Source organism: Sander lucioperca, chromosome 2, assembly GCF_008315115.2.
Source record: "Sander lucioperca isolate FBNREF2018 chromosome 2, SLUC_FBN_1.2, whole genome shotgun sequence".
Classification (NCBI taxonomy): domain Eukaryota; kingdom Metazoa; phylum Chordata; class Actinopteri; order Perciformes; family Percidae; genus Sander; species Sander lucioperca.
Window position 1 is genome coordinate 39,693,148 of NC_050174.1, and position 27,642 is coordinate 39,720,789.

The 27,642-nt window shown below is 39.8% G+C and overlaps 2 protein-coding genes across 4 annotated transcripts in view; one reads left to right on the top strand and one right to left on the bottom strand.

Annotated features, from left to right (window-relative positions):
• rasgef1ba (RasGEF domain family, member 1Ba) overlaps positions 1-27,642 on the bottom strand; it is a 134,311-nt gene that overhangs the window by 60,351 nt on the left and 46,318 nt on the right. The window lies entirely within an intron of this gene.
• LOC116053949 (probable DNA double-strand break repair Rad50 ATPase) lies at positions 20,658-24,401 on the top strand. Of its 2 annotated transcripts, none has more exons than XM_031305177.2 (2): positions 20,658-21,214; positions 23,768-24,401. In XM_031305177.2, the coding sequence occupies exons 1-2, from the start codon at positions 20,757-20,759 to the stop codon at positions 24,309-24,311; spliced, it is 1,002 nt and encodes a 333-aa protein (XP_031161037.2). In that variant the 5' UTR covers positions 20,658-20,756; the 3' UTR covers positions 24,312-24,401. The 2 variants fall into 2 exon arrangements, with proteins under 2 accessions (XP_031161037.2, XP_031161038.2); XM_031305178.2 differs by having other exon boundaries at positions 20,658-21,303; positions 23,872-24,392.

Here is a 27,642-nt window from a genome sequence, read left to right on the forward strand (position 1 = left end):
CTCTCTCTCTCTCTCTCTCTCTCTCTCTCTCACACACACACACACACACACACACACACACACACACACACACACACACACACACACATTCACCCCTAACACTTCATCACCCACTGACACACGTATGTTGCTCTGGAGGACAGCCTCTTCAGTAAAGTGCACTGCCCACCACAGAGACTTGAGGCTGCCATTGTCAGCCACGGCTGTAGAGGAACACTACTGTCCGAAAAACAAGCACTAATCTGCCTGCTGGACGGATACACTCTCTCTACACCTCCTTTCATATCCAGCCTGGAGAGATGGAACCACCCACACAAAGAAAATGGAAGATTACATAATTTGGAGGCTTTATGTAACAGCAAGGGCGAGTCAGTCACTTGGAACAGGCCTTTTTGGGGCTCTTTTCTCTCTCTGACTGTCTCTATTCGCTATTTCCTTTTACAAGAAGATGGATGAACGGATGCATGGATGGATATATGGAAGGATTGATGGTTGTGTGCCACTGGCGATGCCCCATAGCGGTACCTCTGTGACAAAGAATGGCACAGATGGCGGCCCAGGGCTGGCCAGCGTTCAGGGTACCAAATGGCATGCCACAACAGGTCCAGATGGACTCAGGCTCTCTGTTTTATTTTTGCCTTTGAATAGATGGTGGATAAACAGTGACACAGACAGAGGAGTAAAGAAATAAAGAAAAACACAGTGAGGCAGGAGGGAATATGAGTAAAGTTTAAAAAAAAAAAAAAAAAAAAATGAGGAAAAGTGGGTGTGTGAAAAAGCAACAAGATAAACAAATCAATCAAGCTAACTTTCCATCTGCCCACTTTTTGTTTTTCACTCTTAAAGAAATCCACCAGCTGCAACTTTAAATGGCCACCAAACTCTCAGCTTAGGAGTTTCAGAAAAATGATGCCTGATGCAGAATTATCTGACTGCAGTCAATCAATGCAAAGGAAATATGATGGACAGCAAATCCGCAAAACAAGAGGAAGTTTAGCTAAGGGGCTGAGAACAGTGGTGACGCCAGTAACTAACCACAGCTCAATGTGTTTAAAGTTTTAAAGTTTTTTTCTTTTGAATCTCTCCTTGTTCCATGGGTACCTCAAAAGCTTTTACAAAAACTAATGTTAAAATGTGTTTTCAACCCTGTCTCCCCCAAAATTTTATAATCTGAAATAGCAAATACGTTTTGTAAAAAAAAAAACATGATGCCATCCGGGTTGGAAGTCTTCACAGATGTCATTCCAAATTTTTAGAGATGAAAGAAGACACTTTGCCCATCCCCGCACCCAATGGAATGGGTGCTTGATCAAAGAAATATAATTTCGAGCCTCGAAATGTTACAGCATTAAGCCAATGCTACTTGGTGTGCAGATTTGTTTTCTATTCCAAAATGTTAGACCTGATCTGAAACAGACCTATTGAAAACCAAAATCTGACATTTATGTATTAAATTAAAAAAAAAAAAGTCTGAACCAGTCCAAACAGACCTGAGAATAATAAATTAGATCAGCTCCCAAACCAGTAGTCTTAAACAGACCCAAATAGAGAGAGAACAACAAACATCAGAAGCAGCATGATGCATGACCGGTAACATTTTCTTACTGAAGCCGTTCTGACTATTGGTTATGACAACTTTGCACTTGCGACCACCAATGTAGAGATTTAGTAATAATAATAATAATAATAATAATAATAATAATACATTTTATTTATGGGCGCCTTTCATAGAACTCAAGGTCACCTTACAGTTAAAACAAGCAAAAATACAGTTAAAAAGGCAAGTAATAAGTAGTTTGGTTATCTTGGTGAAAGTTTTCCCGGACGTAGATCTCTATGCAGCGAGCTACATTTGATAACTACATACAGATTTAGAGTGTTTGACATGTTTTTATGTAAAAATGAAGTTTATTTGGAAAGCTATAGAAAGCTTGCACTGCCTGCCTCGAGACCAGGCTCACATATAACATGTCAAACCCAGTCAGAAGGGTCACAGTTGCAAAACCGTTGCCAGTGAATATAATAAAAACTGTATAATTGTATTTTGTAGTAGACAGGATTGTGTGGTTTTCACAACCATACAGTAAGACGGCTTAGCTGGTGGCCAGTAAATATTAGAGAATATAATCTGTAGGTGTAACAAACTAATACAATTATAATAGGGGTCAGAAAGCAAATTGTTATGGCAAATTAAACAGCTTCCAGAAACAAAGTTGTCACTCGCTGCTTATTTCCATTTCACCCAGATAAGACCCCCCGATAGCTGCTCGAAGTTAAAACCTGAGAAGCCAGCGGCGTTTACAGAGTGAGGGAGGGAGGGAAAATTACTCCTTTGAGAAAATAAAAGCAACTCCGTCTCACGCCTATTATGAAATATAATTGTCCGAAGGCTGTGAGTGATTGAGTGTTATTTCACAGATCACCCTTCATGGCAGCATCTTGGGGATGGAGGCTTCATTTGGAGGGAGTGCTAAGAAAATATTTTCCCCTGCAGAAAAAAAATCACTCTAGTGAAACCCACACTTTTGAGAAGAGAGAGAAGAGAAGTCGTATTAGTGTCGGGTGTCCTCAAAATTATAACCCACAGGAAAAACTCAACTACATCGCAGCCCTGAACTTAACCTGCGACAACCTATGTGCATGTGTATCAAGGGCAATGTGAAATCTAAGGATAATATGGTTTTCAGAAGGAATTCCAAATAATAACAGCGCACAGCAGAAAATATTGGCTAATTTTTCATCTGAATACCTCTGAACGGAAAGACTCTGTGAGGGACATCTGTCCGCTATTGACATTTGATGTTACGCAACCTTTGAAAAATAGCTCTGCAGTTCACAGGTTACTTTTGTCTATTCATTTGAGGAGGTAAACCCACTGCTCCCTAATGACCATTCACAAATTACTTCACATTCCCTGCAAGGAAAAACACAGAGCAGCTCATTCTATTCTTAGATAAGCCATTCCCTCGCAATTAGCATCTATCAGTGCAGACTCTATCTCTGTAGTATAATCACAAATGAAGGTCTATTCTGAGGGCAGCACAGGGTGACACTCTGGGTTCGCTGGGAACAGTGGTGACGCCAGTAACTAACCACAGCTCAATGTTTCAAATTTTACTTTATTTGATCTTTTTAAGGTTTTCTTTTGAATCTCTCCTTTTTCCATGGGTACCTCAAAAGCTTTTACAAAAACTAATGTTAAAATGTGTTTTCAACCCTGTCTCTGACACTCTGGGTTCGCTGAAAAAAGTGGGAGAGTAAAAGGATGTTTGGAAATAAATGGGTAGTCCACAAACACTATGTAGCCACAGCATGGCTATCATCTGTACCTGGACGTTTAGTAGCTATCCAATTTTCTGAAGTCACCTTTTGAGTTCATTCATACAATTTGGAAATCAATTTCACTGATTGAGGTAAAAATCATTGTCTATTGATAGAGTAACAATTATTGACAGTTGTGTTTCTTTAAGCAGGATGACTTTTACATTGGACATTTAATCAAATATTGGTTGTTTATTGAAAGAGTTTGAAATGACCCACGTAGGGGGATGTTTTTATGCTGCTGCAAAAAAAGCTATAGGCTCAGTGTGGATTAACAGGCCAACAAAGCATCTGACGTCAACACTGGAAACCGATCAGGTTGGGTCAAGTAGATTTTCCACCCCAGGGCCTCCAAAAGCTTCAGCGTGACTGTTTAGCAATAGATATGTGGTCATTTGATTAATTGTTTGCGAATATGGGACTATGCACCAATAAATCACAATATCAACTGACATGATAAGGCCTTAGGTGGGTCCTGCTTTATCACCTGATCCCGAGGCCCCATTTGGAAATAAGTTTCCTTGTGTCAAAGTTTAGATCTTAATTATTTTCAGCTGACATTGTGCTTACATTCAGCACATAATTACCTTTTTTATGTTTCAATTTAACACACCACACACACAGCAAACCCAAGGTCATGTCCATCATAAAAAAGTGTACAAAAGTCACAGCAATAAGGAGGAACTCCTATATAATTGTTGCGATGTCAAAAAAAACAGCAGTGGCAACTGCGTCACGGCAATATTCGGGTCATTTGAACGACGCTTTACATTCTGATCCTTGCACGTTATCTTAATTTTGCTCTAAAGTTCTTAACAAAATGAGAAAATACTTTTCATTTGTCAAGAATTTACAAAATACCCATGTGGTTATTTCCTATAGACCATTTATTTATTGAATTAGCAGAAAACATTCTATATCGTGATATATGTCGTTATCGAGATAGGAAATTACCTATATCAAGATAAACAAGAAAACATTTTGGCCATATCGCCCAGCCCTAATATGGACCCATATTTGCCCCAGGACTCCCTATCAGGTTAATGCAGCCATATGTGGTTGGGTGTACAAAGCATCCTGTTCCCAATCCACAAACTTCTACCATGAAATTAGCGATGTCCCTTTGACCCTAACCAAGTAGTAGTCTTAGCTGCCTAAACTTAACCAAACCTTAACCACTGAGGCGGCAGATCAAAAAACGCTCAGGAGTTATTTGTCGAGTTACATATACAGCATATTGGCTGTTATGGATGGCACTATGATGACTTTCTGTTGCCATCTTTAGGTGTGAAATCTGGAGCTTGAGAAGGAACAAGTTTTCTAGAGATTGAGGCACAACCTTCTGATTCAAAACTGATGCTATAGCTACAAAATAGCTATAGCTACTATATTTTTTATATGCTGCAGCTCCAAGATTTGCACATCTTAAAGGCATGTTCGGAAAGTAGACCACATGGAATAAGCAATGAATTATTAAGATACAGTAGTATTCCTCGCAGATAAGGCATAACTAGGACACATTCCAGCACTGAGACTGGGGGCTGCTGGGGGTTTTAAGGTGGAATGTGCTCAGCAGAACAGACTGTACCTGACTGTACTGTAATGTGCTGCCTCCTCTTTCTCTGCATCCTGTTGAACCCTGTTTGAGTGTGTGTGTGTGTGTGTGTGTGTGGTACCAGCCCACGTGGGTCGGTGATGTTATATTTTGCCTTGTTGGCATCTTGTGGAGTGAAAAGGAAGCCTGGCCTGCGTAACACCCTAACAACAATAAGATTCCATATTCTCATATAAATTACATGTACATTCCCATGCTCACGGAATAGGTTTTTGACGCAGGTGTTTTAGAATGCCAAACCCTTTATTTTGACATGTGTGAATTTAGCTACAAGGAGAGACAGATGAAACATGTAAAGTAAAATATCCATTGGCTGAGATGTTAGGAAAGCCAGAGATGGAGCCTCAGTGTGGTGATGAAATAGAATGATAATTACTTGCCTAGTTGAACTTGTGCTAAAAGCTTAAAAGGGGCTGTACTAGATATTCAGAAAAAAAAGTGGTTTGGGATTGCCTCCACACGGCTCTCACAGACCGTTCCCCAACTCGTCAAATACCAATGCTTTGTCACGGCCCGCAGCGTCTAATCCTAACGCACAAGGCAAAAAATAGGACGGGTGAGTTCATCGAGGTCTGGTTGAAGCCGTTGTCAGCAACAAGTATTTGACGGATAGCAGCTCTAAGAACAGATGTGCAGTTTAAAGTAGGACCAATATGATTTACTGCTCAATGCAGTGACAACATGAAAACATGATGTTTGAACATGAAAAGAAAAGAAAAAACTAAAAATCAACACAAAAACTTGCAAACACCATCAGCCGTCCAGTAACTGTGCTTTGTGCAAAACAAGATCACACTGTTTTTCCCTCTTTGTAGGGAGGAATGTTTTCACACCAAATTGTATGCTGAAATTTGGCAGTTTCATGTTTACTTCACTCATAACAAAAACCCACACCTCATCCAACATGGCTTGAGATTTTTGGATTCATCATATTTTTTCTAAACACTGGCACACGTCCAACCAAACAGCAAACGCTGCCATAAAAGTTCCACTTAAAAAAAGAAACAGGTTCAGCACAGATGTACCGTTGTCTTCAACTAACAAAAGAATCTGTGGGAAGGAACTGCAAGCTGTGACAACCAGCTTAAAAATCAACACAAAATGCAAAAGTACAAAAGATGAGTTAAAAGCAATTTGCATCATTTTCAAGGCTGGTGGAGAAGCACAGATTTAAATCTGTCAAAATGCAAACATGTTCTTTACTCATAGGAGCAGAGAATAGAACTGTAAATCACAGTCCTTTGTCTAAATATATCTACACAAGTATACCAGTGGTTGCTCTCTCCCTCAATAAAACAGTTTGTTTCCCAGCTTGTTTCCCCAAAATGTATTCAAACTAACAACCAATTCCTATAAAAGTAGCATGCTTTAAACAAATTTCTGAAATGTCGGCTAAAATATGTATCAGCATGCATTTCCATCATTCCATCTTTATGTAAATATATTCACGAGGGTATAAGAAGAAGAAATGATTAATTATGCGCGGGTAACTCTGATAATTTATAGCTTTTTCCGTGCTGTTTACCACCGACAATGCATTTGTGTTTATGATAAATTATTTTGTCTTACTCTCTTTTTGTCAGCTGCTGTGTCGATAAGAGAGTTAGGGGAGATGCAACGAGAGCCCTTGTCTGGACTCAAAACCAGCATGTGATATTAATGTGGAGGCCTGTGACAGTAAGTGGCAGCATGACACGCTGAAAATCTTTGGTCTACAGTAGAAGACGCAGAAATAACATCTTCTTCACATCTTCTCCATCTCGGTATGACAGATTTTCTACTCAGCCAAATGTAAATACTTTTTTTGCGATGATTAGGCTTTTATTATTTCTTCCCCTTTAGGCACAAATTGAAAATGCACTAAAAACAGGTGCATGGACACTTATTCAAACCACTGAGATGGGCCTCATCAATAAACTGTGGATCAGCTGAATCAGGTCAGTTTCTGGCCAAAAGAAACAGACAATCTCAACCAAATCATCAATTAAGAAAAGCCTGGATAGAAGTAATACAACTCTAAAGCAGTGCTGTGGGCTTAGAGATTTTTTTTTAGATAAATAAATGATATGGTAATAATATAATAATAATGGTTTTTGTCTCTCATCAATAACAATTTAACAGGACTTTGAGTTTACGCCTGGATCACTTTCAGACACTTTTATTTCTAAACAACTAAATTAAATGAACTTTCATCACAAGGACAATGCATTCAACGCATCAAGTGCGACTGTGCTGGGGCGACCTCTAGCTCACCCAGTAGAGTGTGTGCCCCATGCAGGCTGAGTCTTTGGCAGCGGCCCGGGGTTTGAATCCGACCTGCGGCCCTTTGCTGCATGTTGTCCCCCCTCTCTCTCCCCGTTCCTGTCTTCAAGCTATCCTGTCGATTAAAGGCCATAAAAAACCAAAAAAATAATCTTAAAAAAAAGAAGTGTGACTGTGACGTACAATATACGACAGAATGTTAAAGAGGTTGATAGGAATATGAGGAAATGTTCTGAGTATGATGATCCCCGGTACATTTTATAATCGTCAGCTGGAGCACATTAAAGAAAGAGAGGATGCTCCTTGTGGATTACTCCCCACTAAAAGACCGCAGTCTGCCTCTCCACATAGAGAACCATGTGTTAGACATGGTTTTAATGTAAAGAAATGTACATAAAACACAAAGTGGGAGCACAGTAAACAAAACCATCCCATCCTAATAAACGTAAAGGTTCACCCCGTTTCCCCGAGCAAACTTCCAGGCTGATTATAACATCCAAGAAAGTCAAAGTCAATACGTGTGCCCTTGTGGGAAAAGTTTGTCTGAAGTTGTCTCAAAGAAAGGGAGAGTTTCTTTGCGAGGGACTGACATGCACATCAATTAAGTTCTTGTTCTTCCCGGCTGTTTTAATCTGCTCCATGCTGCAGACTGTAGCGATGCTCAGACCTGATGATGCATCATTTGTGGCAGAGAAGCTCAGGGCTTCCCATCCATTATCTTGGCTGCATATGATGCACCTTGGTTTAGCAAAAAAACTTTGGTAACACTTTACTTGAAGGTATCTACATAAGAGTGACATGACACTGTCATGAACACATGACACAGTCATGACACAGTCATGACATATGAACCCTAACTCTAACCATAACTCTAACCATAACTTAAACCGAATGACACTTACTAAAAGAAGCATTATGTCATAAACATTTGACTTGTTTATAATGTTTATGACACGTTCATGACAGTGTCATGTCACTCTTATGTAGATAACTTCAAGTAAAGTGTAACCCATACTTCCATGATGTTTTTCTCTCTTCTGTTTTGGAATCAAGTTCAATGGTTAGACATTACACAAAATGTGTGGTGGTGATTTTCTAAGACAAAGCCCTTATGTTGACATTCTCCCTGCAGGGATTTTTGAAACAAACTGTGCTGATCCTCAAGCAAAAGCTGAACTCTCTCATAAAAACAGTGTAAAATCTTGGCACACAAAAAAAGAATGCAGGCCATTTACAGTAACAGACAGCAGGTGCTTGATCATGAGGGACATGCCACTCTGCTGGAGAGGGGCAGCAAAACCTAGCATTTGAACATTTCACAGGTACAGCTAAAGTGATGAACACTGGTCTGGTTTCAGGTGTGGACACTGGCTCATAGCCAGCCCAGTCCATATCTACAATATGTCGGCAAATATTGGCCTCGAATGGGCCAAAGGCGGTGTACATTTGGTCCTCTGGTGCCAGAACACAGTCAAGTATGCAGACACTCGGCTGCAATCATTTTAGAAAGACTTGTTACTTGTGTTAAGGTGTGGTAAGAAAGAATGTATTGCAAATAAAAAAAAATAATTGCAATTGCATACTATGTCAATGGAAATATACAAGGGGATGCAAACAGATGCTTCCGATACTCAAGAGCACAAAACCTGCAAGTTAGGTGAAGTTTGGATCTGATATAATCCTGGAACAATAAAGAATAAAATACACAGTGATGAGCAGCTTCGAAAGAACAATGTTTAAATATTGTGTCATTTCCTGCATTCAGACACCTGAAAGACAAGCAATTTGCCTATGAAGATTTGTGACTTGACTAACTGACTGGGACTTGCCCTTAAGGACTTGAGACTTGACTTGGGACTGGCTCTGACAAGACTTAAGACTTGACTTGCCCATGAAGTATCAGGTTACAGATGTATATCCCTGACAAAGAACGCTGTGAATGACATGCAACATTGTAAAGGAAAAAAAATTGATAATTTCATAAGAAGCATAGTGAGGCACCATTTGTGTATGGAAATATGTAATAAAATTACAGTTTTTCATCTCATTGTCACTCATCCAACATGTTGGCACATGCCACTCGTAACCATTGGATACCAGTCTCCAAAGCTGCAGTGACAGGCCTCTAATTGAGAATCTGGATTCCAACCTCTGTGGTATTTGTCATATTTTTTTATCTCCTCATCTTCTCAGCGTCTCTTCTTCGCTCACCGGGGAATCATATCCTGACAAGCCTCCCTGTGGAACGCCAGGGGATGCGTCTGCCTCTCTGCGGGGAGAATAATTAGCCTCATCTTCCTTCGTTCTCTGTCTCCTTCATACCCTCTTTCATGCCTGTGGCAATGCGTGTAAATGAGCTGCTTCCTACTTTATGTGCCTGGGTTCATCTGCTAGAAAGCTCGCCCATGCTTCGCCTGCATAACGAAGAGTTCAGCTTTTGTTTTATAAGGGAGTCACGTGCCTACGTGCCCCAGATTTACACCTCCTCAATGTCACTCTCAAAGAAAACCAATAACTCTTAGAAGTAATCAGACTGTGAAAGTAGCCAGGATTTTAGAGGAGACAGTACTGGCAGTTCAAATACTGGTTGAGAAAATCCAGAATAGGAACATGCTCCGTCAACATCACCTTTAGAAAGAGGATAAAACAGACGACTGTGTGTTTTCTTTGCACAGAGAATCAAACCAGCAGTCGTCACATGTATCTGAGGAAAGACGGTGTTCATGGTCGGTGGAGGCAGAGAGGCATTTTAAAACGGGTCGTCTCAGGTTTAAACAAATAACAGCACTGAGGTGTGATTTGTACAGCACAAGACTGCAGCAGGTGCTATTGGGGTCAACAAAGCACAGAAATACCGGTGCAACCTTTATTTAAATGATGTGCTTCGATTCTCATGCTCATGAACCCTTCTCCTATATTGAAGGAAGTCACCCTATTTCTCCTCATAGACCAATTATTTATTTAAAGCTCCCATATTATGCTCATTTTCAGGTTCATAACTGTATTTTACGGTTGTACCAGAATAGGTTTACATGGTTTAATTTTCAAAAAACATCATATTTTTGTTGTACTGCACAGCTGTCTCTCACTGCTGCAGCTCCTCTTTTCACTCTGCGTTCAGGTCTCTGTTTCAGCTACAGAGTGAGACATCACTTCTTCTGTACTATCTTTGTTTGTAGTTGCACATGCGCAGTAGCTAGGTAAGGATCATGTTAGCTAGCTGTTTCCATAGACAGTAAAAGAAAGGCTGTTTCTCCAACTTCGGTCAGTTACAAGGCAGGATTAGCCGGGAGGCTTATTCTAGACAAGGGCGCACACGTAAGTAGTTCTTTTGTAGATTATGGTGAACTTGTGTGAGTTCTAGCAGTGCTTTGCCATTGAGAGTGAGGTAAGCCGTGCAGATTGTGAACAGCTCGCCCGGAGACTGAAGGCAGGACACATTCAGAAACCCTTATCTCACTCAAAACAGCATGGATGGTTTTTTTTCAAAGTTTGTATGTGTGTGGAAGCACCAGAGACACAAAATAACACCCCAAATCCCAGAAAAAGTGATTTTTTTTAATAAAACGGGCAGTTTAAGCTTTATAGTTATGTAAAAATGTCAAAACAGACCCTTATTCAGCTTATGGTATACATTTCACTATTTCAGCTGCAAGTCAGAAAACCTCCACAGACAGACAGAATGAGGTACGGCACTGTATGTATTTTCTCACCATTTGGGTCAGAGAAATATACAGAAGATCTCCTGATACATTTCAACTGCTGAAAGATTATTAAAAGACCGTCTAAGACGACTAATGCTTTTTCTCACACCATAAAACAAGTTCCACCTGTCCAAAGTCATCGCTGACTCAAATTTCTTTGCATATTTAAAATCTGATAAAAAAAGAGTGTCAGATAGATTCCATTAAACCAGTGGGTTTTGACAGAATGTCCCTTTATCCTGTCAGTTTCTTTTAAATGTCTCTCTGCACAATAGCAGATGACATATCTATCTCTACAATAGGGAAATAATAAAATGTTGATCGGAATCGATCAGCATGGGGGGGGGGGTATTGACACAGGTTGGACATAACTGAAACTTGAATTCTATCTCACTTTTATATGCAACATATTTTAAAGACACAATTATAGATAAAGAAATGAAGAATGTTAATTTAGCAAAAATGCCAAAGAGAATTTTTTTATTGCAGGATCATTATTTCCATCCTCCTCTGAATCTTATGTATACTAAATATCACACACTGTGCTGGCTGATCCTCTGGCAGGGCAGCAGCTGTGGTCAGCTCTTTAAAAGCAGCATCGTGGAATGATTGTGCTTAAAGCTGACAGCAGGAGGTTCAACTGTGGCCTTTGCAGATCAAACAGCTACCATTGCCTCGGGGCAGCGAAGGCCAGGCACGCTGAACAATTTTGAGCTCGCACAGTAAGGCATGAATATGTAGCTGTGAGTTTGTAATGAAAAAAGACTTGACTTCCAAGGCCGAAAAAATGAAACGGAATGGGGGTTGCAGAAGGGGCAGCGGTAGCCTAAAGTCAGAGAGGCGGACTGGTGACTGAAGGCTTGAGCCTGCCAGGAAAATCTAACTAGGGAGATTACGAAATGCTGTCCTACCTCAGCTCTGCTGTTAAGTTGCCCTTGAGCAAGGTACTAAATCCTCTATTGGCCTACTGCAGCTTTGGTAATTGTACTCAGCAGTTTCCAGCTGTGAGTGCAGTAGGAAACATTTAATTCGAAAGATGGATGTTGCAGAAAAAGCAGATACGCTCATGTGACCTACTGTGGCTGAGTACAATTTTAAAGTCATGATCATTACATAAAAAAAATAACTAGCTGTGTTTTATAGCTGACTGATAAAGCACAACACTGATGCAACCTGAAGCCAGTTTATGAAAGTGTTTTCAAATTGCTGTGCTGTGATGTTTCTGTTGGAAATCAACCAATAAACAGAAAATAAGATGTTTTTTCTTTTCTTTCTTTTATTCGGATCCCCAGTAGCTGCTAACAATGTAGCAGCTACTCTTCCTGGGGTCCACATAAAACAATCACAACATATACAGTACATAAAAATACCATACGTACAATTTTACATACATTTTAAACAAGACATAAAAAGAATATTGTGTACTTGTTTCTTAAATTAGTGTCAAATTGAATAACATCCCATTCCAACAATAATAGCCCATCATAGTTAGATGAACTAATGTTTAGTTATTGTTTAAGTGTTTTCTAAGTCTTTTTACTCGGTGCCTCCACTATATTGGTTGGCAAGCTATTCCATTGATGACGTAGCATTAGGTTGGACATTTTCTGGCAGTATCAGTTTGGAATAGGCAGAAAATAATTACAGTAGGTAGCTAATATTAAAAGTGAAAGCCCTCATGTATAAACAAAGAAAGAAACTCCTGCAGAAAATCAAACTTTAATATCAGAAAACATGTCACAGTGTTAGAGGAAGTAGAAACATGGGTGGCTATAGTACAATAAAGACATTATTGGCTGTCGGACAAAGATAACAGTAGAGACCCATTGAACATTGTGCAGACACCTAAAGTCATTTTCTACGGTCATCCAACCAAGAGAACATGATGTGAATTATATGCCAACCTGATCTCACAGAATTCCATGAAATGAACACGGCCCCTTAACTCAAAATCTGTGGCAGTGTCACAGAATCGCTGAAAATTCCGTGATGGGCCCACGGAAGAATTCCGTGAAATTAACACGGCCCCTTAAAAGTCCATGATGGGCCCCCGGAATAATTCCTTGACATGAACACGGCCCCTTAAGTTAAGGAAAAGGTTGTGGGTGGGTGGGAAAACAACGGTTTGCGTTTAGGAAAAGAAAAACGGGACGGCCGTATACAGCGGACGGGTTGAGTTTAGGAAAAGAAGAACGGGTTGGGTTTAGTAAAAGAAGAACGGGATGGCCGTACGGCTGACGGGTTGAGTTTAGGAAAAGAACGGGACCCCAACCAACTTCCTTACGTGGATTTTGAGGCTTTCATACTATTCGCTACTGTAGTCGCTCCTAATGCTACGTCATCATCTCATTGACTTTACTTTGGCATTGTTTTCCGTGGTGGCCACACAGAATATTCACACATTCCGTCCCACCACTATAAATGCAACGCGATTAAATGTTGACGCGATTGCATATAATGTGAACGCAAAGTGAATACAAAATCTGGTTAATTCCACGGTTTTATCCAATCCAAATGTGAATGTACAGACATAAGAAGAAAATGTTTCAAAGTTTCTGAATCAGTCAGAGGCTGAGCTGTCACACAAACACACATATGGGAACTAGCTCTTTATCAAACCTCATTATTTTATTAGTACTGACCAAAAGTACTGAAAGCTGATATCAAATGGTTGGTGTGATTTGCAGTCTTGTCTCCTTTTTCTTTGATCAGCTAGCTCTCGATTTTAACCCTCTGAGGTCTAAGGGCATTTTCACACATCTTCTTAAATTCCTCCTTTTTAGGGTATTTGCATAAAAATGATCGCCATGTGTTCCATATCAAAATGTTCAGAACAAACTCAGCTTTCCGTATAGTAAGACCCAAATCTGTCCAAGAGCAATGTGTAAAGAGATAATTTGGCACTAAAGCTGAAACGTTGATGTTGGCTTTTTGAAATTCCTCAAATCTCTTTTGAAAACAAACCTTAACTTATGAGGTGTTGTACAAATTCTTTTGGTGCTTGAAATGAGTTTACAAAAGTCTTTAGGTTCATAAAGTAGTGTAATATATTGATAAAAAATTGTAGATAGAGGTCTGAAATGAAATTTTGTAATATCACTTTTTGAGTAGGAGTTTTGTCAAACATCGTTTGGACGCGCCGGTGTGTCTTTCGTCCTCAGAGGGTTAATCAGTTTCTTCCAATAAACTGAAAATGATTCAGGGAAAGTTCTTTTATGACTGCTCATGTTTAGACAACATTGGAGAACTTTGGCTTCCTTTGCCAAACAAACATTTTGTAAAAATCATGTTTATATCTCCCAAATTAAGATTACTTAATATTATTGGGGGGTATTGGAGTATTTGGACCCGTCCGCCATGCCAACATAATTTCTCGTGTTTCTGTTTCAATTCACATTGAGGATATTGTTTAAAGACACAAAAAAACTGGGAAAACACATTCTAAACCTTGTCTCCTTACATTACAGTTGAGTGAGACCTGTTTTATAAAAAAAAGTCCCTTTCCTCATTCATAATGTGTGATAGTGGAGGAGGGTGTGACATTATTGATGACCTGACAAAAAAGAAAACACGTCTTGTTTCTGTCTGATTATTCTGTAATGTTTCACCTTCCTGGATGAGCCCCAGGTGTTTATGCTTCTCCCTGACATCTAATTGGTCAATTAGCATTATTGTGTGGTGGGTTGCAGACATACATACAAACCCCTCCATTATTTATTCTGCTGTGGAGGCAGATAGTGCACTTTTCTCGCCACAGCCCACCTAAGGGAGTTATTAGAGGTTTGGGAAAATGACTCCCTTCCTGCCCTCTCTGTGTTTTCCCCCTGCCTCTGTCTCTCACACACTCTTGTACAGTACAATACACTAATATCCATCAGGAATAAACAGGAGAGTAGTGCAGAATAAGACAACAAAATCTCCTTATTTTACAGAAGAAATAATTAAGAGTAGGGCTGAACGATTTGGGGGGGGAAAAAATCGAATTGCGATTTTTCTGCCAGATATTGCCTTTACGATTCGATTGGCGTTTTTTTTCTTAAAAGTTTAGCTAAAGTTCAATATTCACTGTGTAACAGAAAAAACATGTCATGGTGCATTATAACATGAGACACCATGAAAACTGCTCTATATTCTTATGCAAGGATGAGAACATAGATATGAATTGCCAGCAATAAGTGTTCTTCTTTTAATAAGCATGGAACATTGAACACAGAACATTTATTTTATAATAATACAAAAACAATTCCAATAAAAGAATATCAGTAACCTTCCTGTAAACTGAAATTTCTGATACGCTTCAGTTCAATAGCAGCATCTATATATTGCTCCTTCTACGATCATGTTGAATAAAATAATAAAAAATGAATGAGAAAGCCACTGAAAGTAGGACATTTCTGTAAACAATCTGTGTTATGTATATCATAATAAAAAGAGGAATAAATAATGTTAAACCAAATGTTACACCAAACATTCAACTAAATATTCACATTCGATTAATCGCAGTCTTCACGATTAGCTAATCGCATTCTTTCAAATCTTGATTAATCGTTCAGCCTTGATTAAGAGTAAACCTGGAATGTCATTGTCAAATCTAATCTGCATTGTGTCTTAATAAAATAAAAATAAAAAAAATAAAAATATATATATATATATATATATATATATATATATATATGTGTGTACTGTAATCATCAAAATAAAGTCATTATCATATCTACATAGGAGTGAAATGTGAATATATTCCAACAAATAACTGTGCTTCAGTTATCTTCTGTCTGAGGACATTCTGGCGGGCGAAGGTCAGGAATGTTGTCCAAGAATGTGAATGTGAGTCCAAGAAGGAGATGTTCCTGATGTCTACTGAAGAAAATATGTGGATATCTGACTATAAGGATGGAACAAGATATTCCCTTTTAAAGAAAAGTGATAAAATATTTTTGGCAATACTTCATGTCCTCGTTGACTGGAATTTCAAAGACTTTTCTTTTGTCCTTTACTCCCCTAAAAGACATCAGCGGCTCCTCATTCCCTTTGTAAAGTCACTGAGCATTAACAGGAAGATGATACTACTGGATATCTGATGCGTGTGCTGCATAAGACTTCCTTTCATGTCCTTATATCAGAGAAAACTACAGTTTTGAGGTATAAGTAAAACATTCTACAAGTTGAGGAGTGTGCTTCTTCGTCAGCTCTGCAAAACGTTTGAAGAATTTTCTATTACACAAATATTAGTTGTGCTTTATGTAGTCTATATTGATAACGTTTCATTTCTGGGATCGTTCAGATGCCAACGGAAATTCCGCAGGATGTTCCTCATTTCAGCCGGATGTCCGTCACCTTCCGCTTTCTTTGTGTTGGCATTTTGAACTCCGGTGGATTTATGAGGACTATGGTTAACTGCTCCTCAGATCTCTACAGGTTAAATCCAGACAGCTAGCTAGACTATCTGTCCAATCTGAGTTTTCTGTTGCACGACTAAAACAAACCTTTGAACGTACACGTTCCACCAAAACAAGTTCCTTCCCGAGGCTATTTTGCAGAGGCACCGTTGCTTCGTCAAGCCCTAGCGCTGCCCAAGACGATTGTGATTGGTTTAAAGAAATGCCAATAAACCAGAGCATGTTTTTCTCCCATCCCAGAATGCTGTGTGGACTAGCTAGACCTTCCTCCACAGCGCTGTGGAGGAAGGTCTGGCAATGCGAGACTAGTGTAGAAGTGTATGCATTTAAAATTTATAAATAATCTTGAACAGCCAGCTCTGTTGTTAAGAACCAGTGTTTCTATACATCTCAACATACATTACATCCACAGACTCCACTGCTCACTACTTTGGTACGTAAGCATCCACTGGCATGTAAGCTTCAGCTGCTGCCAAATGCTCTGCATGTTGAGACAACAGAAACATTGTGCCTGAAATAGTGACAGTGATGTCTTTTCCTTCCAATACCAATAGATTTGTTAGAGCAGAATATGTCAAAGAAACTCATTTCCATAATTGGATTTACGTACTATGGAGCCCCTGAGGGGATCTAAATAAAGGTGTTCTTTGTTTTATACAGTAAAATAATGAAGAGCCCCTACAGAGAAAGGTAAATATCTGCTCTAGTTATTACTTTTTTTGCTCATTTCCTCTTTGCGGCTCCAGATTATTATCTTGACAATTTGCCTGTTAAAACTTACAGGAAAAATTTACTTTATCGTGCACTATATTTACTATCCACCATTTATTTGATTCTCCATTTATGTGATTATCCAGACAGTGCCCTCAAAAATTCACTCAGTCCCAGGGTTCAAAATTAGCACCATCTACCAGCCAAATGCTAGTAAAATATGCAAGTGGCTGGTAGATTTGCTTCAGTCAACAGCCATATCAACAATGTTAATCTATAAAGTGGCTGGGAAAATTGGAACATTCTCTAACCATTTGGCTGCTGAACGAAAACGTTAATTTTTAACCTTAAGTCCATGTACACTCGACGCACAATTACAGCCACGCAACTCCACAGCTGTCAAGGGATGACTAGGACTGGGTACTACTACCTTTAAGGTATCACCCAAATAACCCAGTAGAGAAGTATCAAAACTTCTTTAGTCAAACAACACTTGCAAGCGATTCTATTTGTACCCAGATCTAGAAAACAATTACTATTTGTATGGTTTTGCTTGCAGGAAATCATACTTCCATTCACAGGATGGGAATCGAATGATGTAAAAAAAGTTATCAAATGAAGGGTAACTTTAAGGGTGCTTTCACACCTATAATTCGGTAGACTCTGTGCGATTCAGGGGTGAAGTTGCAACATTGTTACATTTTTCATTTGGTTCGGTTTGCTTTCACACTGCACTTTGTCAAACGCACCAAACACTGTAAACAGACGGTCGCTTGTTTATTGGACAGAATATATGAAATTTGCCACTTTTGGTCTCAGAAATAATTGAGCAACACCACATTTATAACGCCTTGAGTTTTCTGGTTCTGCTTTAGTGTTTCTAATTTTTGAGAAGAAGGCGATCAATCTGAGCAGCTGAAAGGCAGCGAGTGAAGGAGAGGGCGGCCCTAATGAGAGAGAGATGGTGATGATGTCACACAGACGACCAACCAGCGATGTGTGCTCAGAACAGCTTATGGATCTGAAAGTTATCATCCCTTAAATCATATATAAGTTTGTAAATTGTGTGCAAAGTTGAAATTGCAGGCTAGTAAATGCTCTGTATTTGGTTCACTTCCTGTATTCGGGTCGGATTGCGTTCTCACCTGAAGTGAACCGAACTCTAGTTCACTTGGAAGCGAACCGAGACCCCCATTTTCAAGCGGACCAGAGTTTGTTTGATCCGCACCAGAATTCGGATGAGCTTTCACAACGAACTGGACTATCTGACCAAACAGCTCCAGGGTTTGTTTTAAACGGACCAAACGAGGTAGGTATGAAAGCAACCTAAAGGTATTGTCATCATTTAGACAATTCCCAGCCCTAATGATGACCATGATTTATAAATGTCCGTAATCTTAATTCCCTGCTCAGTATAGAGTAAACTATTGAGTGTCTATTATATAGGGAATAGTAAATGAGTGCATGAGGGAGTAAATTCAGACACAGGCTTCTTGAATGTCCCCATAAGACAGCGTTACCAATCGTTATCAATTAATTTACTTATCACGTACTACGACACAACTTTAGCAGAACAAGTTGGTGACTAAATACAGATAACAGATGAAAAAATAAATTGTATGTGTACAAGATGAAAAGAAATGAACTGCCAATGAAAGGCATTATCAGTGGACTTCTCTCCACCCAAAATAAGATCAATTATTCCAAACAACTGGTTGATACAAATCCTATTTTCATTTCATCTGTGGTAATATTATGCTCTGAAATCAAGTGCCAACTTTTTATAACTGGGGAGCTTGTTAGTGATTATTATTCAATTTGCTTTAGCGTCTTAAGACTTGATTTATAGTTTGCAGCTGATGTTCATGTGGGGTTTAAAAAAAAAAAACCTTTGATGAATGATTTGGTTGATCAACTGTTAACAGTTAAAACTCACATGGGAATGATGTAAAAGTTCATAAGTTCATCTTTAATGTGTTTTCACAGGTTTGACTTTGCTTCATCGCCACGGCTTTCACTCTTTCAACTCTCAGCCAAAACATTAAGCTCCTTTGAGTATGTTGTCGAAAGACAGGACTGTTGCACAGAGAGCTGTCTTTTATGTCACTCCAAAGCCGCAAATAAATATATTTTTCTTGCTCTGCAATATTTAAACAAATAGCAGAGTTCAGCTGGAGGTCATATGAATATTGATGAGTCGGATGCCAAAAACATCTGGATCACCAAGAACTGCGAATTAATAAGTGTAGCAGAGTTTGTGCAGTAAGAGAGGACATACAGATACAAACAATGCCCATACTATTGTATACATTTTTATTATGTATTAATATATAGTTGATAGTTATATAAATCGGCTGATGAGGTGAAAGAGAGGCTATGGTTTGTATCATTGCTGATGTTGGTGAGAGTTTCAGGTTCTCATGATCCACCTTTTCCATCCTAACCTACGTTTATGTTTTATATTATACATGGTCCATTACAAATACATACAATAAACAAATACAATTCTGGAGGAAACACTAAATCCCTTCTTTTTGGGGTATTTCTTCCCATGACAATGGTCACATTTAAAAACACAAAGAGCACAAAATATTGGCTATCAACTGACAAGTTCCTCTGCCTTTAAACAACAAAGGGTTACAAGGTGACAAAAGTCTGTTTGTCCTGTTATTACTCATATTAATGTCAGTTCTTTCGTTTAGTTTTGGTAAAGGTTAAGCAACTAAAACTGCTTAGGTTTAGGTTTAGGTTATGGTTAAGGAAAAAAATAGGATCGATAATCACACACATAGTTGTGTGGTATGTATGGAGCTAGAACCAGCAGTAGATTAGCTTAGCTTAGCATAAAGAGTGGAATCAGGGGGGACGAGCAAGCCTGGATTTCTTCACACTTCAAAAATATGCCAACCAGCAGCTCTTAAGCTTAATATAATATCATTGTTTTATGTTGAGTATTGCTATAAGTATTTTTTTGGAGACTAGTGGCCAGAATCCAACAGCTTCCTTGCTGCTGAGACTGGAAAGTCATGTTTTGCACAAAAGCACAGAACAGAAAGGTCCAAGGTTAATTTATTGCCATTGCCAACACAGGGTTGCACAAATAATGCAGTTGTAGTTCCATTATGCTACACAAGAAAGAACAGTAGTGCGTTCCTGTAGCACATTTTTTGAATTTGCATCAGGAGGAATGTAAACAGCAGCAACAGATACACTGGTGAATTCTCTGGGCAGATAACATGGCCACCGCTTAACAATAAAGCACAAGTAGGTATGCATAAACAATAGATGCTAAGGATCACAAAAACATCTGTATGTAACCCTAATTGAAATGCTGAATGTACTGTTTGGAGATGCAGTGTTTTATATCTGTGCACAGTCATTGCCTGAAACAAAAATTGTTTCAAGACACTGAACCCCAAATTGCTGCAACTGTGTGTGAATGTTTATCTGATGAGCACCTTGTATGGCAGCCTCGGCCACAGTGTATGAATGCGTGTAAATGGTGAGCGCTTCAAGTAGTCGTTAAGACTACAAAAGCGCTATATAAATACAGTCTATTTACATAACCAAAAGGTCAGCCAGTGTAACATAAATGTAATCATTGAAAATTTTGGAAGTCACAGCAACAGTTGCCTGTGTGTTATGACAACAGCAGATCATCACAACACACCAGTGTGAGAGAGAACAAAGATTCAACACAAACTGCAGTTCAACAGTAGAAATTGGAGGATCTTCCAGCTACAAATGGAGAACGGCAGGAGGACCATGGTCCTCGACAGGTTAAACAGAAGGTTTAGAGACCGCGACCCGGAAAAACAGGCTCTTGAAAAGAAAGTGGAGAAGCTCAGGGCTCACCTGGAAAGGGCTAACAATAGCTACAGAGTAGTGGAAAACTTGCACAATCAAGAGGAAAGTGGCAGACAGCAGGAGAAACCCAGCAACCCGCAGGAATTGAAGAAGCTGAATAACTTGTGGAGGCAGGTGCATGAAATATACCTCCGAGAGCATCAAATGGGGCTGCAGCTCAGCAAAGAACTGGAAATGACCAAACAACAACTGGCTAATGAGAAGGCTCTCAAAGAAATGTTCATTTACAAAGTGTTTGAAGCAGACAATGAACTGGATAGGCTGAGGAAGAGGCTCTTTAATAACAGAGAGACCACGGACGACATGGAGATCGCCACTGGAGTTCACAATGAAAGGAAGCTCCTTCAAAAAGAGTTGGAGGAGCTCAAAGTGGCTCACAAAATCAGCCAGCGAAAGTTCTCAGCAGAGCTCCAGGTTGAGAAAGATAAAATTACAATTTTTCGACAAGAACTTGAAGCATCGTATCAGATCGACCGGAGGGATAAAAGGGAGCTGAAGGCTGAAAGAGAAGAGAGCGACGGCCTTCAGGAAGAGCTTGAGAATGAGGTTCCAGAGAAGATGGAGGTCATGAAGCAGCTGAGGGCTGAGGGGGACGCTCTGCTTCAAAAGATAGAGGAGGAGATACAGACCCTGCACAAACAGACCCTGACCAACCAGGAACTGGTCAAAAAGCTCCAGGCTGAGGCCGAGGTCAGTCGGGACCTCCGCTCTGAGCTCGCCAAGCTCAAAGAAGAGCAGAAGGACGAGACCGGGAATCAGGAGACTCCCTCCATGATGATGGATGATGGAGGAGATCAATTACTCTAAAGAGAAGCTTGAGAAGAAGAAAAATGAAAGAATGAATGAAGAAAGAAACGCTCAGCCTGGGAAAAAACAAGACTCAAAATCTTGAAGAAAAAAAAGCATTAAAACATTATAAAATACTCCCTGTTTTATTGTATTTTAGTTGAGTTGGAAACACAACATTCCACTTGTGCTGGGTCTATTCTGAAATCAAATCTTTTCTCTAATGAGGAGTCAACTTTTCCTTTACCTTTTCATATGATTTTAATGTACAATAAAATCATAAAACTTGTGGCCGGGTTGGGTCAGTTGGTAGAGCAGGCGCACATATACTGAGAGGTTTATGCCTCGACAGAGGTCCAGGGTTCAAATCCGACCTGTGACGATTTCCTGCATGTCTTCCTCCTCTCTCTCTCCCCTTTCTCATCTAGCTGTCCTGTCAAAATTAAAGGTGGAAAAAGCCCAAAAAAAAAATCATAAAACTTGCCATGGACATAGTCAGCGTTATCCTGAACAGGAATCCTTCGACAATTTCAAATTTAAACTTTTTTTAAATCTCCACTGGTTGCCTGCTAACCTCAAAGTGATGACAAGGATTAAAAAATGCCTTGCTGCTGTATTATTTGCACAACTATATGAGGTTGTTTATCAAAAAAACATGTAGGTTATTTTACAAGTATGCAAAAACAATCGACACTGACATACCGGCGGTGAGGATCATAAAAACATAATTTAACCCTACTTGAAGTGCTGACTGTATTGTGTGGAGATGCACAGCCACTGCCTAAAACCAACTAAACAGTAACTATTGTGAAAAGTTCAGTCAGTGGTTGCATCTGAAATTGCATACGAACATGCTATTTAGTAGGCTAAAACAGTATGTGGGATTTTTTGCATGTCCGAAATCTTAGTATGAAACGCTGGACACTACGCTGGCATAAGTATCCCACAATGCAATGCGGTAGTAAAGACAACGTTTACTGCGGAAAGCAGCTCCGTAACGTCAAAAATGCTTTAATTTACATTTCTACAAATAAAACTCTGTGATTTTGTCACCTGCGACTGTTGGTCTAGTTGCTTACCTTTTTCAGTAATTTATGCATTATGTGGCAATGCCGCTAGAGCTGAAGTCCGCGGGGGTTACCATAGTTAACGTTAGGCCTCTCCAACAAGAAAGGAGGCTCTCAGGAAAGTGAGGTTGAAAATTACAGCTTAGTGCATCCGGAAAGATACACACTACTGTTTATTTACACAAAAGTATGTTGACCGATAGTACACATATTGAGTATGTAGGGCATAGTATGCGATTTCAGACGCAACCAGTAAAATGAATGTAAGCATTTAAAACTGTGGAACTCGCCTGAAATAAACAGGAAAACCTATGAAAATGTCAGTCAGTACATGAATGTAATCATTTTAAACTGTGGAATTCTGGAAGTCGCAGCAACAGCTCTCTGTGTGTTATGACAACAGCAGGTCATCACAACACACACCAGTGTGAGAGAGAACCAACACAGACAGGCAGGCAGACAGAGCTGTTCACCAGTGACAGACTGCATCCACACCAGTCGAGAGATTTGAAGGATCTACCAGCAATAAATGGAGAACAGCAGGAGGCGGCCCCTGGTCTTTCACAGGTCAACCAGAAAGTTGAGAGCCTGTATGATGGAAAATGAGGATCTTGAAATGCAGGTGGAGGAGCTGAGGGCTCGGCTGCAATGTGCTGCAACCTACAGCGGCCGTCAGGAGGAGAAGGTGAAACAGCTTAGCATCCAACTGGAGAGACTGTTGGAGAACACCCGAAGAAAGAAAAGCAGCAGTCAGCCGGAGATGCACAGCACCCTACAGGATGAAGTGAGAAAGCTGACTGATTTGTTGGGGCAGGCGCATGCCAAAAACCTCTGGGAGCATAACAGGAGGCTGCAGCTCTGCGAAGAATTGGAAAAGACGAAAGAACAGCTGGCTCATCAGAAGGAACTCAAAGAAATGTTCATTAACAGAGGGAAGGAAACACGCTATGAACTGGAGAGGCTGAAGAGGCTCAGTGACGCTGAGACCATGGAAGCCATGAGGATCGCCACAGAAGTTCACGGTGATGTCAAAAAGAAGCAGAAGAAGGTGATTCAAAAAGAGTTGGGGGAGCTGACAGCGGCTTACACAATCAGCCAGCAAAAATTCTCAGCAGAGCTCCAGGTTAAGAAAGATCAAAATAAAGCTCTTCAGCAAGAACTCGAGCAGCTGAAAGTTTCACATCAGATCAGCCGGAGGTATGAAACTGAGCTAAAGGCTGATAGAGAAGAGAACCACAGCCTTCAGAAACAGCTTGAGGATGAGATTCAGCACAAAGCCGAAAGGATGCCAGAGGAGCTGGAGGTCATAAAGCAGCTGAGGGCTGAGGGCAGCGCCCTGTTTCATCGGATGGAGGAGGAGATCCAGACCCTGAGGAACCAGAGCCAGGAGCTGGTCACTAAGCTCCAGACTGAGGCCGAGGTCAGTCGGGGCCTCCGATCTGAACTTACCAAGCTCAAAGAAGAGCAGAAGGACGAGACCAGGAAGCCTGCCAAGGAGACTCCTACCATGATGATGGATGATAGAGGAGACCAAATACTGAAGAGAAGCTTGAGAATCAAAAAAAGAAACTCAGCCTAGAAAAACATGTAATGATAGATCTATAAAAAGTCAATAAAGCATTAAAAATGACTATGTTTGCATGAAATGTTTTCTTGTATTTTAATTGTTTAGTATTTTTAGTTGGAAACAAAACATTCCACTTGTGTTGGGTCTATACTGGACTTGTTTTTAAAAGAATCTGCTATAAACCTTTTAACTCATGAGGAGTCAAAGTTTCCTTTGAATCAGATAATAATAATAATAATAATAATAATACGTTTATTTGATATAGCACCTTTCACAGACAGTCACAAAGTGCTTCACATGATACCACTGTTAAAATAATACCCAAACAGTAGAACGATTAAAATAGATATAAAATACCAATGGAATAAAAATTACAAAGTTTTAAAAACACAAACCTGAGCCAAAGGCCAGATTTAACAGCCAGTTTTTGCTTTTTAAAAGCATCAACAGAGACCACAGAACATAAAAGAGAAGGAAGGGCTTCCTGAAATGAAAATACTGAAGATAAACACTGGGCATTCTAGTCTGCTTGTCTTTATTTATTTTAATGACAAATATGAGACTAAATAGTTAATTTCCAAAGTTCTGCGTTTGGATAGAAACAGCCAAGCCAAGCCAGCCAGGAGAGTGCAGCCACAAAGAGCTGCATGCACCTCCAACATGCATGAAGGTAAACAACTCCTTTTAATCTCTTGAGTAGCCGCCAAATGTTATATTATTTATCATTACATTTTTTATACACAGTTTAAAAGGCCCCTTTTCTTTACATTTGGATTACACGTTCTGTCCATTACAAATGTAGAAATAACTCTAGCTAGCACCTCCTTCTCATTAAGACTCACAGCGGGAAGATTTGGTTTGCAAATCCCCACACACACACACACACACACACACACACACACACACACACACACACCCTGCCCTGTCAATCAACACACAGTGAAAGAGGAACAGTCAACTTCAGTGACATGATGGATGAACACAAACAATAGAGCTGCTAATTACTCAGTCATTAATTATCTGGCAGCTTTACAATGTGGCCCTCTGGATCAGAGAATTGAAAACAATCGCTCTTATTACGCCTCTGCAAACAACTGTGCACTTGACCTTTCGAAATCAATGAAAGCAGCTCTGTTGGCATTTTGCAGAGCTGCCAAAAGGAAACTGTTCCCACCTCTGGGAGCTCTGAGCGAAGTCATTTGGCAGCTGCAAGGCCCAATATGGGTTGTTGATAATATATGCACATGCAGTATGTATCTAATGTAGACGATCCACTTTTTACAGTTGATCAACTGGCTGAGAAACACTAGTGTTTATTGGGTTACACTTTACTTGAAGGTATCTACATAAGACTGACATGACACTGTCATGAACATGTCATAAACATTCTAAACAAGTCATAAACGTTTATGACATAACGCTTCTGTCAGTAATGTCATTTGGTTTTTGTCATGACAAGTTAGGGTTAGGGTTAGGGTTCATGTGTCATGACAGTGCCATGTGTTCATGACAGTTTCATGTCACTCTTATGTAGATACCTTCAAGTAAAGTGTTACCGTTTATTGTCAATGTATAGTGACTTAATGTCATAAAGAAATATAACGACTGCATTAGCATCTCTGCGTAAACAGACAAACAATGGCGTCTGCAGTGGTTTCCTAAAAATGTGTTTGGTTGTGATGTAGCTGAAACTGTTTTAGGGTGAATTTTTTTATGCATCAATTTGTGTTTTTCCTGCATCAGTGTATGGTGGAAATGTCATGGTATTTTTGGCTTCAAACATAATTCCTTCATCTTCTTCCCATTTAATGTTAGATTGCAACCATTGCCTTTGAGGTTGCTTACAGCAACCACCTACTTTACCGGAGGCATTCTTGCGTCTATGAGTCACGTTCTAGCAGTTGAGTCAAAATAAAAGTCCTCTGCTATTTTTAGGTTTTTACTGGGGGTGGGGGGGATGTGTGCCTTGCCTATGGTAATATCTGTCCAGGAATTACAAGTAAAAAATAACCTTTTGCCTAAAAAAAAAAAAAAAAAAAAAAGCATTAAATAAATAGCTTCAACAGCTGCAATATCATTAACCAAACCACACAATGAGGGTAAAATGTTCATGAAACCATTCTCTGACTCTAATAACTGCCACCAATCAGGAACTGCACTTTAGCCGCAGGGACTAAACGATTAGTCGAACGACTAAATTAACCAGCAACTTGATAATCGAATAAAATTAAAAACATCTACTGGTTCCAGCTTCTCAAATGTGACTATGTGGTGCTTTCTGTCATACATGATAGTAAACTGAGTTGAAGCCGTTTGAATCTGTTAAATTATAACAGACGTTTGTCTTTAATTTCTGACAATTGTTACGATACACGCCTTTGTCTCTTTTAAGAGAAATTTCTCTTGGGCATTTGAGAGAATACAGGTGACATCCCACAGCCTATAAAGCCATACCATATATCTGTATACATGTACAAACAAACAACAGTTAACATTTAGTAACACACACACACAGTACTTAGTACTTATACACAGAACAAACATACGCACCAAGAATATTGCATGATACCGTACAGTACACCATATATGTTGCACAACGTTGAATATTGCATGTATAGACAACAATTAGTTAGTTGCAGTCCTAAAGTACATCAACTGAATCAGTCTAGTATCTGCAGTCCTCACAGATTCGGTCACTCCCTCTGAGCTCTGTGCAGAGGCGGACTTTACCATTAGGCAAAGGTCGGCAATTGCCTTGGGCCCCGAGCTACCTAGGGGCCCCCAAAATGCCCCATTAACTTATGCTTAAGGTTTTCGCAAATTATATATTTCTAAAACTCCATTTGCGAAAAATGGCATCAAATCATTAGTTTCGCAGACCGGAGGGGGCCCCCCCACCTCACTACATGATTGGACTATTCCATTATCTCACTTACTGCGCATCTGCGAAAGTGACAAGGCTGTAATGCGCCAAAATACGGAGAAAAAAAAGTGACAGACAGATAGGGTGCGTATGTAGAGTGACAGACAGTGTACAGAGTAGAGCTATAATGAAGCCAAACTACCCAAGTGGTGCTGAAAAAAGGAGGAAGCGGGAGGAAAGCAAAACGTTTTTAAAAAAATTGCCGAAGTTAACAAAGTTTTTTGTGATGCCTGCCGCTGACAATGACAACAACGCTACAACCCATGCCACAACCACCATCACGACCGTTAGCACTGCTGCTAGCGAGGAGGAGCTACCTGTTGCTGCCGACAGTACCAGCCCAGGCTGCTCAAGTGATATTGCTGCTAACGTTATGGATATGGAATCAGTGATAGCAAGATTTGCTGAGGCCAAAGCTCG

Coding starts and splice junctions, on each gene's coding strand:
- LOC116053949 (XM_031305177.2), top strand. CDS start 20,757: ATGGAGAACGGCAGGAGGACCATGGTCCTCGACAGGTTAAACAGAAGG. Junction 21,215..23,767: donor ACTGGAGTTCACAATGAAAG/GAAGCTCCTTCA, acceptor TGATGTCAAAAA/GAAGCAGAAGAAGGTGATTC.